The sequence below is a fragment of the Homalodisca vitripennis genome, chromosome 8 (assembly GCF_021130785.1).
Source record: "Homalodisca vitripennis isolate AUS2020 chromosome 8, UT_GWSS_2.1, whole genome shotgun sequence".
Taxonomy (NCBI): Eukaryota; Metazoa; Arthropoda; class Insecta; order Hemiptera; family Cicadellidae; genus Homalodisca; species Homalodisca vitripennis.
In genome coordinates, this window is record NC_060214.1 from 44326558 (window position 1) to 44345164 (window position 18607).

The 18607-nt window shown below is 29.7% G+C and overlaps 1 protein-coding gene across 1 annotated transcript; it reads left to right on the plus strand.

Moving 5' to 3' along the window:
- Positions 1-4666: 4666 nt before the first annotated feature.
- LOC124368132 (putative gustatory receptor 28b) lies at positions 4667-8472 on the plus strand. The gene is made up of 5 exons (XM_046825407.1): positions 4667-5105; positions 5986-6260; positions 6826-6894; positions 7713-7802; positions 8101-8472. Exons 1-5 carry the CDS (start codon positions 4667-4669, stop codon positions 8158-8160), a joined length of 933 nt encoding a protein of 310 aa, XP_046681363.1. The 3' UTR covers positions 8161-8472.
- The last annotated feature ends 10135 nt before the right edge of the window (positions 8473-18607 follow it).

Below are 18607 nucleotides of genomic sequence, written 5' to 3' on the forward strand. Positions count from 1 at the left end.
AGAGAAACACGAAGCGCGGTTAAAGTCTTATTATTAGCAATAAATAACAGCAAGCTCGCAAGAAGCTAAACTTTAGCAAAGTAGGAATTGATTAAACTTTGTATTTCTAAAAATAAAATGAGTATAATTTTTATTTCTTAGGTAGTACCAGTAATACTTTTAATATTATTATGGTTTTACGAGAAAAATTAAGTGTTATTTGTTTCTCGGAATATATTCGTTTAAAATTGAAAGATGAATTATGGATTAGAGATTAATAATCGCATTTATGTTATCACTGTGAATCTTCATTCATTCGTCTAGCTCACTTCACAGTTTATCAAAACTAGCAGTTAGTTACCAGCGGCTTTACACGTGATTTTCTAACGATTAACAGGTCTTAGAGTGTGATACATTTTTTAATAGCATAATAAACACTATTTAAAACAAGACATGGTCACTTTTAATGTTATAATACAATGTTATAAACAGCTGATTAGAGCGGCTAAAATTAAAAGTGCTGATTCTTGTGGCTCACAAACAGTGCTGCCACATAATGACAGTGGTTATTGTTTAATACTCGGTGTTTAAACAAGCGCACTGTCTCCCTTATTTATTAAACGCTTTTAAAAACTTGGTAACTTTAATTAAATTGTCTCGCTCAAATATAATAAATGTGCCTTTTTATCATATGATTCTTTTAAATTTACGTTTAAAGATTTTTGAAAGCTAACATTTTAAAAATAAAGATTTTAAAACATTTAAATTGTGTCTATATAATTAAAGCTTTAGCTATTGAAGATGTATATTTTTTACTTATTACAACATGCCGGTCTCAAATTAAAAATTGTTAATTGAAAAACAACAAAATGGTGGCTATTTGGATAATTATTGAGTTTTAAACAGTTTTAATATGATATTTTTGTTTGCTTTTGGTTACGAATTAATACCTGAAGGTTTTGGTTGAGAGTTAAGGGACACTCTGTAGAATATAGTATAGTAAATAGAGAAATACTGATCAATTACTATGAACTCATTATTTTATAACCTTTCAGAAAGGTATAACTGATCGTTGATGGACTTGAATAACATATAATAACTATTGAACAACATAATAATAACTTTAATAGCAGATAAAGTAATTCTTTAAATAGTTTTATATTAAAACGGAATATTTCATAGATTATATAAAATATATTTTGTTCCTTTATTTACAACACACTGAGCGAAAAGAGCTGTGGAGGCAGTATGGACAGAATATGTCATAAATACAGTAAGTAAACAATATGTGACACGCCATGTACATGACTCGTCTTTCTCTCTTATATAGTATTTATATTGAAGTAGGGTCTCTTTAATTTGGAAAAGGAAATTCTGTAACTTTTTATCTCACTATTCACATTGTTTCATATTTATTTACATACATATTATTTAGATAATTGCTTTCTCATGACAGTACTGTACATTTATACTTATTACTCACACGAGTAATAATATTACTTATTGATGGATAGTAATTTATTACTGCTAAGTAAGTAAACATTGATTTCTGGAAAAAAGGTTGTTCTTATTAAAATGTGAATTGAAATGTTAAGTAATACCTACAAGGTAATGAACTTGATTACAGGCTATGTTGAATTGTTTTAATTATATCAAATATAGTTTGTAAAGTAATTAAATGTAATTTCAAGGATACATCCTCCAAAGAGTGGACATCGATAATTGTTTCGATAGTATGCACTAGTAGCCTACTTCAGTTTGTTATTATAGAAATTTGCAATTCGTGAATAGGTCTGTTTTAAAACATAGACTACGAAACAACACATTTCCATGAGTTCATTAGCGTCTTAATATTACTGTACTAACCTAAATGGGTTAATTAAAAAATGTTGAAATGCAAAGGGTCTGCTAATTTGCTAAAATTGTATTTATTAAAATGCCTGAGATATGTCTTTAGCAAATAAAAACCGGCTAGACTAGGCTTTCATTTTTAGTTTCTGAGATATTAAGGATATTTATTTTATGAAAACAATATTTGAAACAAAATTTTGAACATTAATTTTTCGAATAGTTGAAGATTATGTTTATCAGAGATTTATTTTATTATGATACACAATTTATCTTTATGCTTAGAAATTACATTTTGTTATAAGCTTTTAACTTTTAATTATACGTAAAAATTTTATTCAGTGAACATGTTTTAGCCATAATTTTAGTAAATCCCTATGTGCAACCAATCATATTTTACTTAGCTCCAGCTCTAAAACATAGTAAGGCTTAAACCATTGTTTTGAAGTTTAAGTTTTCATTAAAACCATAGATTAATGTTAAATGAACACCATTATAGTTGCTCCGGAATAGCTGCTAAATATTCTAGTGTTTATCAAAGATAGGGTTTATGTCCGAGGATAGATGTATGAGAAGATTGAAACTTCAAAGCAACCAGCAACTGAGCTGTGTTATCAATGATTTCCCCACTGCCCTTTACTCAGTATATAGCACTTTTCTTTCTATATCTAAACTCAGATTAGAACAAAATAACCATGTCAATACAGGCCTGTATCCTGTATATGTGACTAATTTAAACCTTTCTCGACGAACTACTTCTTCTCTCACAAAGAAAAATGCCGACACACAAATTGAATATAAATGTAGTTTACTAAATGCAGCACTCTCGTATTCATAAAAGGGAGTTAGCCCTTACTAAGCGTCTTAGAAATATACAGCAATACTTTAACAAGTATATAATTTTATTCTATATAAAATTATATAATTTATACAATTTATGTATAATTATATATATATATATATAATTATACATATTTATAATAATTATTATATTATATAAATATAAAATATATTTATATAATTATATATAATTAAATTTAATAAAGAAACAAAATTATATAATTTTGTTTATTTATTTATTTTAAGTTAGAGATTAATGTACACACTGAAGATGGGTTATACCGAAACACGTGTATGAAATAAAATCATAAGTAATTAAAACAAAGGGTTTTAGTTTACCATTAATTATTCTAACATAAAGATGACCCTATAATTTGGAGTAAGTAATAACATTTATATATATATATATATATATATTTTTTTAATAATATTTATATACATGTATAAAGGAAAAATTAAATATATGTTTGTTCAAACTAAAAACATAAATAATTATTGTTAATACGATATTTAGTACAACTACTAGTATAGGCAATTAGCAAAGATAATGCTCAATGGGAAATTTTTTTCAAATTCTGTGGAAAACTTCATTCTTGAGTGGTTTTTTATTATGTAACACTACATATACTTATTCACAGAACGGTAACTTACAAAAAATCATGTCATGTAACATCTGTTAGACTATTAAATTGATTACACAAAACATTGAGATACAGAAAGTGAATAATTATCTCTCAATATTATTTATAAAAGATACCTATTATAGCGATAAATGTAGAGAATTACAGGTTTGTTTATATTATTGTGGTAGGTAATTGGTAAATAAAGACAAAGAAGTGCTGTCCTGCATATGTGTCCTTTGTGCTCTATGTTCTACACTGGTGTCTCCATAATCCATTGGCGTTTTTGGCGATAGGTTTCATATATATATATATATATATATATATATATATATATATATATATATATATATATATATATATATATATAACCTATATTTTAGTATATGAAACCTATATATAATCTCATTTTCAACTTTTCCATTGTTTATTGAATATGATATACTCCCTTACATTCTTCTTTATTTGTTAAGGGTCTGGTATGTTTAATAATTTTATATTTTAGGATTTTAAACTTAAGAAGAGAATAGACATCATATCACATAACATTTTGTTTCATTTGAATAACAATGGCAGATGTAAAACTATGTCTTTATAAACATCTTCAAAACTAAATTATTTGTATAGAAAAATAAATGTACGTTATTTCTAATGTAAATTTTCTAGCAGATTATAATCAATGCTCTTATCGGCAAGGGTGCTAAAAGTTCTAGTTAGTTTAATACTGATTTGATTTGGTATGAAAATATTCTTCCATTGATAACTCTAAAATATGGGATAAAATTGCAAAAATTTATTTGTGTTTATATGCAATTATTGTAATGCAAGTGTTTATACATATATAATGTCATAAAGAAGCCAAACTGTTTTATTCCATGCTCTAAAACTAGTTTTAACAAGACACATTTCATTGTAAAAATTTCATTGCGCAATACGTTGTTGATTAAATAAATGCATTCGATTGACAACAATCAAATAAATGTAATGTAAGTGGTGCTCAACAATAAAGGTCAAACAAACAAATCTCTTTTATAAATCTTCAATACCATCTATTGTAATAAATTAATTGAATAAATCATACTAAGTAGTTTGGCAATTCCAAGTGAAGCAGTTTTCCAAAGAAAATCAGTAACATGGTTTCATACACCATGAAAAATATTCCAAACTACATCGTTTGGGTATGGCAGGCATTTGGAGGTCTGCCACTGAAAATTACTTCGGGGCCTAAAAACTTAAAAAAACTGTCGTTTTCCATAGCTGGTTTCTTTTGGTGTTTAATAATATTCATACTGCAAGAAATTCTCTCTTCCATCGTTCTCTACGTCAACATCACAGAGGTAAGAGTCGGTTATGAAAGAAGTAGAACTCAAAAGTTCGCAATGATTCTAGACTTGGTGGCTTCGCAGATTCTGGCAGGTTCCACATTCTTCAGCGGCACATGGAAGTACTCGAGTATAATTGACGTCTTTGGCACAATGGATCGAATCTATCGAGACCTTCAGTACAAGAACAGAGAGGTCAAGGTCCAAGTAAAGGTCATCGTAGTCTCCATCGTAACAGCTTTGCTGTATATGGCCAACTTCGCAAACATCGTAATGAACAATGCGCTAGACTTCTCGGTGTTGAATTCTGTCACCTTTCTATTGCTGGACTGCACACAACTTGCCTTTCTCTTCCACTTCACTCATGTAACTGAAAGTATCATTATGGGATTCAAGACTGTTAGTAACAAGATGAGAGAGGAGATTATCTGCAACTTAATTGAACGAACGGTGATGCAGCGCAGCCTGGGTGATGGTGACATCTTTCATACAACACGTGAGTGAAGTATTTTTTAATATTTTTGTAGTAAATAAAAAGTGTCATGACTATAAAGGCGAAGTTAGGAATTAAATCTCCTCCCTTCTGATTTTATCTAATTGTTAACTGGTGTTAATAAAAGAATATGGAGAAAACGGATAGGGAAAATAAGGAAACAGAAAGTTATGATTGAGATTATAATTATTATTTTGCAGCAAAAAGTTATGTTCATATAGTTATACGACATAGAGGCTACGTAAATAATTGTAGACTTGCATAAAATCTACAATTCAAGACGGAGTATTTTTACTATCAAGATTGAAAATAACGAAATCGTAACCTAAACATTACGAGCTTGCATCAGAGAGTAAGCAAGCCCTAATGTCTGCTTACATCCGAAGGATGGCCTTCACAACGAACAAACCATGAAAAACTTTGGTTTAAGAGTACTTGAGTATCAAGGGCAGTCTTCTTCGGCTCTTTGACGTATACAATATTCATGAGCAATTTAAAATATGCAACCATACAAATCTCTGGACATTATTGCATTAAACGGCCTTGCCAGTAGGAAAAAAGGTTAGGCTGACACTACCTTTAGTTCTACAGTAACTGCAAAATACCTACTCAGCAATTCTAACATAGAGTTTTAACCTTCTGCTATTAGTGTTAGTTCTTAGTCATATCTCGTAACGCTTTATCGCTTATCGATCGATATTACATGGAACTAAATTGTGAATATGTAAGGCCGCTTAATCATTCACCAATCAATTGGAGATAAGAAACTTCTAAAATGGATTACTCTACTTCAAGCAGATTACACCACATGTAATCACAGTTAAAAATACTTAAATTTGATCACTACCCAAATATAATTTCTTATATTTTTCTATGATTTTAGGCACTACGGTATCCAAGATAAAGAAAGTGAAGTCTCTGATGAACACCTACTGGATGCTGTGTGACGCCGTACACCAGGCTAATGACTTCTACTGCGATCAGCTGATGGCCGTTATGTTCTCCTTGTTTGTTCACGTCACTATCACGTCCTACTTCTTCTTCTTGCATGTAAGAACTGGTTACGTGTTCGCCTTCACTATGCATGCAATCTGGGTCCTGGTTCTCATCTGCTACGCGATTCTGGTTGCGAACTCAAGCACGGAGGTCACTAACTCGGTAATTTCTCTTGTTGAAATATAATAGTTAAATATAATAAACTAATTTTCTACACATAAAACTGTTATAAGAGAGCTTGTTCCAATAAGAGTAAAACTAATTAAGAATATGACTCTTAGAACACATCTTTTTGTTCATCCATACTTTAATAATACTCAAGAGTGGTTTATCTCAAAATTTCTTATGTAGGAAAATATTTATTAACAAATTTCCTATTTAAAATTTCAATATTGTCGTTATGAATAATATCTCACTTCATTTGTAGGCTTAGTGAATTAAAGTCTGCAGTAATCCATGTAACGCTCAGTTTTATCTTCCATGAAAATTAATATTTTTCACTAAGGAAAAAGTTTCGAATAAAAGAACTAAACTATTTTGTCTTCCCTACTTATTATAGATACTAGAATGTGCTGTTTAAATAATTATGTTTAACAAATAAGTACTAATTTTTTTCATTAATAAAAGTTTTAGACTGCCTAATGTACCACTTTTCAACATAAATGTGTTGTTAACAATAACGATTTAGTCATATTATGATTTTTTTTTATTTTTTCATATTTTTCAGGCCGACAATACTGCGGTGATGATTTGCAAGTTGATAAACAGAGATCTGGATCAGAGTTTTAGGAATCAGGTATGACAACATGACCTTGTATTATTTCTTCATGGTAGAATCAGTTAGAGAAACTGATACCTATCACTAACTAAACTATTTTTAAACTAGTGAAAGTTTACTTATTACATAAACAGTCCAGTAATATAGGTGTTTTAGCATTGTATCAAAGTCACCTTCGATACAATGATTCCATACTTTGATTTTTGGGCTAAAGGGTTGTGGATGAGAAGTAAAGCTCAAGCATGATGTGAACTTCAACAGTAAGAGCGTAAGTCCAGTTAAACAGTTCATAATTATATAACTATTACAAAATGTTTAATTAAAAATAAATAAATTCAATACTTCTACTAAAATTAGGAACTATAACCTAAAACTAGTTTTATTTCACAAAATAAAAGTTACTCAAAGCCAATACCACACAAATTATGAAATTTTAAGGAGCATATGTATTACACAATTCATTATATTGTATATTATAAACGTTTCCCTCTTATTGAAGTCCTCTAAATATAATTTGTAATAAAATACACAGGGAAACCCTCAGATTTTGAAAACTTCACACATATTGTAAATGTTTATATTTTTTATTTGTTTGTATAATTTTTCAAATAATAATTTTATACTTTAATATAATACGTATTTTTCCTCGTACTATCTGGCACTATTTCACACTTACAAAAGGTTATGCTGTATCTAACATACGTACAAATAAGGCATTACGTTTTTGAATATTGAGGATGTGCTATGCACGTAATGTCACAATTGAGTTATTAACATAAACTTTACCTATAAACTGTACCTTATAAAACGTATTAAGCCTTGTGATGTGTTTCCAGCTTGAAGGGTTCCTACTGCAGTTGCCTCACCACAACGCAAGATTCTCTGCTCGTGGATTTTTCCAGATCCATAATGAGACCCTCACATCGGTAAATCTTTATTATCCTCACATTTATTACTTACTGTAATGCTCTATGCTCATATTTACTATCTGCTTACGTCCTTAGGTCTCCAGTGTATGTTATACTAGCAGTCATAACCAATCCGGAGGTGAAACCTTAGGGGAGAATATAGGTTTTTATGCAAAACTGTTGCAATTTCAGTTTAGTTAGATATGCGTGAAAAATATAAGATAGTAAGGTCCTCTTTACAGTGGGGAAAATTTGCATGAACAGCTGGTTTCACTGGCTGTTACTTGTAGACTGACAGTGATTTTTACCTGTACAGATGGCTGGAGCGGTGACAACCTACCTGGTGATACTGATCCAGTTCCAGACTGAGAAGTAATCTACCCAGACTAGTCCACTGTAGAGAAACATTCCTTTTGGAAAAAACTTAATGTGAAATGCTTAATATGCAGATATTTACTAGTCACGTTTGTAGTATAATGCAGAAACTACAAATTATATCACAAAATATTACACCTGTAAATTAAACTCTTCTTACAGCACATTTAACGCAGTAGATCTTGTTTTATTATTATTTTTGAAATTATAAAACTTAAATTTTAATCATTGATCTGTAAAACACAACTTTGATTATGTAACTAGTGTCCTATTATTACAAAAACTAATCAAAATAACGATGCAGTATTTAGATTTTCGTTCATTTATTTTTGTTTCAATCTACTACAAATTAATTTTTTGATCATATATACATCTAATCTTGTTGTTATTTTACTTATTGATTCGATGTTTATTGTTGATCAAACATCGATCTTCAAAAAATCTTCCCCACAAAAAACAAGGCTATTACCCTTAAAACTGGTAGTAGAAGTTTTCTAAATATCCTTTAGATTAATGGAATTTTCATTAATTTTCTCTTGGTACACATCCTCGGAAACATCAGTTAAGTCAACATAAGTTCAGAAGAGAAGGCCTTATGCTGATAATCCCAAACATCCCCAATCTTATTTCCATTATTAGTTAACCAAAGATTTACTAATTTTCAAAATCCCGATATGAACTTTAATCTAAAAATGATCTCTACACTTTGCCCATAAAATCTAAACTTACATTTTTGTCTATGCTTTAATTTTTATTTATCATCTTACCTTTATATTTCCGTTTTATTTTTGAAATGGTACGCTTAATATTTCTATAATGTGATTTTGCTAATACGCATAACGCATAAAGGCACCGTTAACATTCTTCAAATGCGTACAGGGCTACAATGCGCTTATTTTATTTCACTATAATTACTTTATATACATGTTAATTATGTAGCTTATTATAACTTATAACGTTCACTTATACATTGTTATGTTCATTGTAATAAAATATTCGTTTGTGATTGCTGAGATCTTTTCCTTTAATTTTGAATTGTTATAAACCTGAACGCCACATGAATTTAGCTCTATTCTTTATTCAGAAAACTTTATACAATTCTGTACGTGTTTAAAAACGTTCTACTTGAATTCAAGATCTTGAATATTTAGACTCTAACAGGTTTTATATCCTATTTATAGGATTGGAACATATTAAAATATATTGTGTTTCTTGAAAATATAAGTTAATGTTTTACTGTAGACACGGATCCCTAATTGCATATAAACCACAAAAAGTCATATCGCAAGATATCAACGGCATTATACCGAACCGGCAAAAGTTACGAACCTAACTTATCTTAACTTAATTTTAAACAGAAATTTATATTATTTATTTATGCAAAACATTTTGCTTTTTTAATGAAATGTTAAAAGTTTCACAATATATTAAGTAGTAATACACAATAAACAGTTAATTTGCACAACCCTAAATATTCATAAACTAGATGTATATGTAAGTTTATAAAATATCCAAATGCATTCGATCTCGTTAAATTACAGTGTATCAGTTATATTGAACGAAAATTTCATCTTCAACAGTCCTTTTTTCTGAATGAGAATATGTTAAAATATTTGACGGACAGAAATCACCGAATGTCTAATAAATAAATAAATAACCAGAGAAATTTTAGCTTAAAATTCAATATTTGGGTTCACATCACTGAGTAAACGGAAAGAATACAATATTGAATGTTTGGGTTTCATACACTCCAATTATAAATTGAGTTACTACCTTATGAAATTACTCATGAAACTATTCATGTTTCTTATTAAATTGCGTATAAAGGCAGCAAACGCTTATTTATTTATAACAATTGTTAAATTAGGAATGTTTCAAAGGAATAAAATCTGCTATCGAAGATCAATAAAAACACACAGAATAACCCTTTTGGGACACGGATTTTAATATTGATTATTAGAGATACGTAAGGGAACGGGTGGCTTATCAGGGATATGGGCACTGAAAAATTAAAATATAATGTGTGATTGTAAGAATATCATACAAAAAACTTTAGGATGCAAAAATTAATTCAGGGATTACTTACGTTTTTTTATAGCTAATACATGTCAACAAAAATGAAAATGTTGCACGCACACACACACACACACACTAGGTGTAAAAAGTCCTGCACGATTTTTATAATTCACGAAACGGTAAATGTAAAGCAATAAAATTAGTACAAAATTACTGCACGTATAAATCTACTTTTTTAAATAACCCCCTATTTTTTCAGGGTTATGGCCTTTAATGAGACATAAGGAAATATGAAATGAGAGCGTAGGCCGAAACGTACAGTATATCAAACTAAATGCCTTTATTAGTACAGTACAATGCCGTAAGTTTATAATGCAGATCGCGAAATGTCCACCCTTATAAAAATTACGGCTGGTGTAAAGTTGAAGAAATTTTCAAGATAGGTCCCATTATAGATATTTTAATATTCGTCCTTTGGTTTAAATTGTGAAAGTTAAAGTTATTAAATAAATATTGGACTTAAGAATTAGTTTGTAAAGTGGTTAGTGAGTATTCACATCCAATGAAGGACGGTCTACAAGGAGTTCGGCAAAAGAGTTAGGAAAATGATTGTCTTATGTTTTCTAATGATTGTCTTCAATTTATTGCAAAATAAGTTTAATATAAAATAATATTGTCTTGTTTTGAAATTACTGAGTTCCAAATACCTGAAATTGTATATGAATTTCGGAAAATAAACTTACTAACTTCTGCAACGTTTAGTAAGACGAAATGAATTAATTCGTTTGCCACTTAGTTGTATTATGCATTAAAACCAATGTCAATTCTTAACCATATGATATGAAATTAAGGTATGTATGTTTTCAAGAGCTACACAAACCCTAGCCTCAAGTTCCATTCCATGTTTGCGTATTGCCAAGGAGTTTGGTATGGGTTAGTTTTAGTTATGGAATATGTTTCAAATGTTCTCCTAAAGACCTACTTTGGTAAAAAATAAACTTAACACGTTCTCTTTTTCTACCTTTTTAACAGATTCTCTAGTGCCTGGGCTGTATATTTTGCGTGAGAAAGCCCTATGAAATAAAGTTAGGAAGGTTATCAGCTAAAAGTTATTTACGCCTCAAACCTCTTTTTTATTGTGTAATGTAGGGCTAGGTTTCTATCTCTACACTATATTTCACGCTCGTTCGTTCCTAACCCAGTTATCCCTAACTAGCTAATGTTAAATAATCGATATTTTTGTACACATTACTCTAGTGGATAGGAAGAATTTATATAATTTATTGGTTTTAATTATCATATTGATTCCTAGCTATTTCTTTTTTTAATTATTATCTTTTAAAAAAGGATCTGTTTAAAATATGTAAATTGTAATAATAGTAATCTAATTTAAACCAATTTCACATGAAAAAGATATCGGCTACTACTGCATAATTTTATCATGGTTTGCAATACCCATTCGACTCGATAAACAATTACGGAACTAGTACACATAAACTCAATTTTATGAGTTTGGCAGTTACAGTTAAACATGCACCGTTGTGGTGGAATACACGGGGGAGTGTCTCACCAATGCCCGTCCCTCTCCATTATTCACGTTACAGATCAATATCACTAAGCTCCTATGTAATAGTGTATAAGTGTGGGGCAGATTTCGCTACCATACTTATAACCATGATCGGCTTCTAATTTCTAATTCCATCCATATTAACCTCAGTTTATATCAAGCAAAACAAATTCTTAGTCTCACTTTTATAATTCCAATCAAAATGCAACTTTGAAATTTTATTTGTACCAATATTAACAATCTGTAAATTTTCCAAAATCCTAACGGCCAATATAAGATGTATGATATTAGCAACTGAAACGTGCTTTGAAAACAGTTTTTTATTATACTCGTAGTAAGGAGCATAAACCACTCGTATTCTAAGGTAACAAATACAACACAAACTTTGTTTTTACGTTTTCACTCTGCAGACCACTAGTATTCAAGTTATCTAGTTAGAACAATCCTCTTCATTCACTTGTGAAGGAGCAAGTAATGATATACCTTGCGGCTGGGTTTGAAATGCACGGTTTCAAATTACAAAGTTAGAAGAACTATTCGTAAACTCAAATTATTAAGCTAGAGGAAATAGAAGAATCTTTAACTTTGATAGACTTTAAGAAACTTCGACAATTGCTCCTTGCTGAATACATAGACGCTTGATTGGCTGAGCGTACAAAACAATGCATTGCTTGAATATTCGTTGTTAATTTAACTTTTAAATGTCCAAAGATTTATTGCATCCTAAAACACAACTTGGTATTCTTGAACAATACTGTACATGGTTGAACTACTTTACTGACGGCAATTATCAGTAATCACCGAGATAAATGTTTCTACGAATATCGATTACAAGAAAACTGTATCATTTTAATTGTTTCGTTGGTTTATTCTGCGGGCATGTCCAGCATTCCGCTTGCCTTACGTTAGTGGGATAATGTGCTGTGTGATTTTCAATACAATAATTGTTTTTAAATATTATTACAAAACTAGTAATGTTTTATCCTTTAATACTTTATCTAAATTCATTGATACAAAATTACAATTGGTTGCATGGAAATTATTTCTTTTACACTTGTATAAAATTTGCAATATATCTGGCATGGTAGGTTTTACTTTTAAATATTCAACATAATTTTTTTCTTTTTGTAGTCTCATATTGGAGCTCGCTGCGTCTGTCTCTTTTAGGCAAAGTAGTGCCGTCTTGGGTTTCGATTTCTTCTTCCTCGTACACGTTAATGAGTTTATCGTACTCGTGGGAGATGACCTGGTCCGGTTGCGGTTTCTTACCCCTTTGTTCACGTGATGGTCCTTTTTGAAATTTACCACTATGCCAGTGACGATTCTAAGTAAAAATAAGTAACTCGTTCTTCCGTGGTACGCAACCCTAGAAGCCCTGGGCGACCTGGAAGTGCCCCTCGGATGAAGCGTGGCAATAACCAAGATCAACATCGGTGATTTGGCACGTATCCTCATATGCACCCTTTATACCTCATGTTTCATCTGTCCTTCCAACTCCGGGTGCAATTATTTTCAATCATTAATTTACTTGTGCTCTCTTTCTGAACTTAAAATTTTTGTTCACCGAGTCTGGAGCTCTAGTTTATTAAAATTGTAATTAAAGCTCTCTATACTTAACATTTGGACCTCAGAACAGGATTTATGTTTGTATTTTTTTTTGTGAACTTAATATTTTTGTCCTTCCAGTAGGATTCTATATCCCTTTCTCCACGTAACAACGTGCATAATCTTATATATTTATAGAAAATGTAATATTTAAAGTAACTGTATGACTCTATACAGTAAAAATAAATAACTGACTTATACTTAGAGTAAACATTATATTTTCTATTATTAGATATATGTAAATAGATATAAAGGTTGTTCCTAAGCCATAATACAAATATTAATATATTTTTCAATGGAACCAGAAAAGAAAAAAATACTACTAATGTATGTATATCCTTTTTACCGTCTATTTATCTGTAGGCCTTTTCATTTTAAATAATAAAATTATTAAAGTAATCAATGTAATTAAAAAAATCATTAGTGAAATGTTTATTTTATATTAAATTGAGTACTTTTGGCCTAAATTTGAAATTAAATTTCAAAATAACAGTTATTTAGACAAATTCGACCTGATTATCTTAGTAAGTATTAATGTTATAAAATTTTATATCTAAATAATTGTATTAAATATGCAAGCTAAAATGAATTAAAACTTACAATGTTGAAGTTAGATAACAAATATCTAACTTTATTGCAAGTTTTGACCGACTACGCATGTCCAATGTCTAATTTCTTCACAATAAGTAACTTTTATCCTACAGAACAGTGTAAATAAATTGACATTAATAATTGATTAGGTCATTTTCATTGATGTCAAAACTGGAGGGTATCAAAATGGTTAAGAATATGAAACTATAACGTTTCCAAGGTTACATTTTTCATAACTTGATACACTTAAAAAACATGAATAGTAACCTATTATACCGTAGGTAAAAAATTAGATATAAATCTTAAAGTGGCTATTTTAAGGATATTTATATGGTTAAATGACAATAATTTAGTTTTATTCAATCATTTGGTCTTTGGTTTTAATACGTCAAACTAAAATGTTTGGATTCGATAAAAAATATAATTTACTATTAAGTTCATATGTGTAGTTTAGGTATCCACATAAACACATGCATGTTATATAAACTAAAACTCAATCATTATAATACTGCTTATTTAACTAAGCATGTAGGAGAAATTAATAATAATTAAATAATTTATTATGTTCATTAGAACATATAGACATCAAAATGTAAAATAGTAATAAATAAGTACAATTAAATATATAATCCATACATACAATTGAAAGACACAATCTGTGAATAATACTGTTTTCTTACGCAGTATATCAGCAAACGCGCAGATAGACTGTCGCTTTTACTTCCTCTCGGATATTCAAACAGGAAATATCCTTAAAGAGCCGGCCTTCAAGTGGATTTAACTTTACTGAAGGAAAGTCGAAGTATGTTAATCGATATCATTTCTTTCAGAAAGTTACGATCCTCAAGTAGTTAATAAATAATATTTAAGATACAAAATTCTTTGTTTGATTCTAACCACCGTATTTTTTCATGTGTACTAAATAGCAAATATTATATTAATATTAAGTAGATATGGAATAATAACATTTTATACCAATCTAAAAATTTAAGTGTATACGTGAGTGAGATGTGGTGTTCATGTCCTTAGGAAATGCATCGTTAATGAGATAAGGGAATTTGTGCGTGATTATGTATGAATTTGTATTCATTTAGTATGTGGTGTAAACGTAGGTATGTCTGAGTGAGGGTTTTGTAGTCTCTTTCTAATGAATGAAATTGAATGACTTAACAACAGCATCACTAAAACTATAAGATCGCAAAATAGACAATAACAATTCGTGATGAAACTATCGGTACGGAGAGAGAGAGAGAAGAGAGAGAGAGAGAGAGAGAGATGAGAGAGAGAGAGAGAGAGAGAGAGAGAGAGAGAGAGAGAGAGAGAGAGAGAGAGAGAGAGAGAGAGAGAGAGAGAGAGAGAGAGAGAGAGAGAGAGAGAGAGAGAGAGAGAGAGATGCAATACATATGTCCATTTGATGGTCAAAATCGTTCTTTTTACCTCCGATCGATAATCAATGTCAGTGTATGTCATAATGTAATATACATACTTACAAACCATGTACCTACGCACTCAATCCAAGCCTACGCCATAATAAGGTGGTTACTGCGGCTACAGAAAACACCCACCTGAATATGCAGGGTATTGCTTATACAGGCTTGAGCCGCAGAACGCAATCAAGTTCTTGTTTCAACCCGCGACAACCATTGCACTTTAATTGCATATTGTTCCTGAGTAGAGTTTATCCATAGTTTTTGTATATACAAACTCAGCATATGTACCAAAGATATTTTCATATTTGATTAAAATTTTTATTATAAGAGTATATACCCATTACTTTCTACAAAAATATTAGTAACATTAACATTACAGTTATAGGCGCTTCGTGTCATCTAGGAACAATTACTCAATCGTTTTTCAAGAAAAATCTGGCTGTTTGTTTATAAAGTGTAAATTGATCCTTGGATTTTAGCCTGATCCTCATAAATCCTACAAACAGGTGTTATATATTATTGAAAATCAACATCGCTCCGTAAATACTAGATTACATAACTTGTACTTAGGCAGCATACATGATACTAACTAAGGCTGGTTCAGTCATTTGCTTTAGGGAATAGCTTAAAAACAGTAAAATAATAAATTACATGTAAGATAGAATTTTTCAATAAATCTTAAATTGTGATGATACACTTTACTCAGAAGTTAACTGAAAAGAATTGTTCCTAATTTAATAATATTTTTTTTACTAACTAATTAATGATGGCGAAGTTAAATTTTTAAAAACAAATTTATATATAAAAATTAACACTGCTGTATATGAAATTACAGACGGATTTTGTTCTTTATATTGAATAAAAATGAAACATTACTGTTCAATAAAGCAATACATTCTTAACTTAAATTTAATTTTTAATTATAGTTACTTTATATGCAAAATAATATTGGTTTTGAATTTAGTAGTAGTTTACCTTTACAATTGTATCAAAGAAAAATCCTTTATAATGATCAATGACTCATTAAATTTAATTTTGTAATAAAATATGAAATTTGTGATTAAAATCGTTTATTTAACTTCAAAAAATTGCCGATTTGTTCAACAAAAAATAATTAAAATTTAATTCTCTTACACAATATTTTGTACCAAACTCATTGTTCAAAACATTTTGAGTGCACTGGTTATATAAAACTGTATTTACAAATGCGACAACACAAAAAAAAAAACATATTTTTCACTAGTATTTAGAACTAGTCTTTAGCTAGACCTTAGTGATATTCCGTTAACTTTGGCAAATGACTCCTTTCACACGACACTATTATTGGATCCTACTTCATGAATATCCCATCATCAATTTTGGAAGGGCTTGCGGAATATGCTCACCGGGGTGATTTCGATTGGCTAACGATTTTTTATATGTTTGTTATTGGTTCATTTCTACTTTAGCTACTTTTGACATTTTTACAATTTCATTTCCATGTTGTTGACAAATTCAGCGATAACATGTTGGTGAAATACACTAATTCAAGGTGGCAGTTTCGGCCAAAAGCCTATTGAGAAAAACGTTTACTGAATGACATCCAGGAGCAATAAAACAGGGTGCCGTGGATGTTTGAATTAAATTTTTTATCTTCTTCACAATTTATGTATTAATAAAAAATTTATATCTTTGGAACAATAATTCAGAATAGTAAAATCTCTTAAGTTTTGAAGTTTTTGTAATTAACTAATATCTTATGGAATAGAAATTCCACACTGAAAACGCGCGTTAATTAAAATTGCGGTGAAGAACGTAAAAAACTAGCTGCGTATACAACATGTTGTAGTCGGTAGTAGTCAGTGTAGTCTGCCACTTCAGCAGTGTTTGGTATGTAAAATAGCCAATTAGCATGTATCACAATTTCTAAACGGAAATCTCAACCTGACACTGGTTATCCGTAGGTAATTAGATTATTTTATTTTCGGTGTAACGCTGCAATATCTAAAGCAATAAGATATTGGTTTGTAAAAAAAATGTATTTATAAACTTATCATGCCCATTTCCAGGTCCTATTCTTTGGGTTTTTACTTTAGAATGTGCATCCAATAAAGGGTTTAAAAGTACAGTTTATTATATTATATTTTCATTTTTAAATATATTTTTAGAGGCGATTTTTACAAAATATTTTACTCCAATCTGCCGGTTTTTCACACAATTTAGGCGCTAAATTCCTTCTGAAAGGTACCACGGGACCTTAAAATGGTTTAAGAAAAAGTAGCGTTCAAAAGAAAGCTGAAATAGCAACCTGATTTTTGGCTGTTTCTTAGAGTTTTCTTTGTCGGATCAACTGACTATAGGGGCTTTATACTTGGTTAGGCTTTTTTAATGTTTTTGATGGTGCTTTAAACAATTTTTGTTTGTATTTAATTTGATATTTGTTTCTTTTTTATGTTAAAATTATTTGATATTTTTTGATTTCATCCTGTTTATATATTAAAGAAATGTTATATTTGTTAATTAGCAGTACTTTATGTATAGGCAATCGTAATGTAAACGTTTATAGTTGTATATTACAAATTTAACGAAATAAAAATGGAAGTACCATCTTTTACCTACAATTCTTTGGGAATATCATGAAAAATAGGGAAAATGTTATTCATAGCAAAAGTACCCTAGTTTAAAATTTAAATTATTTTTTTATTTTAAATATACCATAGATGTAAACTAATATAAATTTAGTTATTCTTTGTTAAACGCATTTAAGGATTTTCTCACATTAATATAAAAGTAAAATATTTGAAAGTTTTTCAATCACTTTAGTATGGGTACAATAATGTATATATATTATATATAATATATATATATTATATAATATATATATATATATATAATAAAGAAGCCAAACTGTTTATTGTTAAAAATGTAATAGCAACATTCCAAACAGTGGTATTCATTTTCTAAATAAAAGAGGAAAAAAATAGTATATATCGTGCTCTTGTCAATATTGAACTCACTTTACTTCCTAATGCTTAATTTTGAAACTCAAACAATATTAATTTTACAATTCACTGCACTATATCGGTAAAATATCCGTAATAAAATATTTTGAAGGCTTCTGTATTGAAGCAGTGTTTAGGGATTTTAGGATGAACAAACCACCTAATTGTTATGTGTGACGTCACAAACATGGCCGACCACGAAATGCAATCAAGCCTGCTTGGTTCCGCAACTCCGCCCAAACACAACATTCCCTGTGA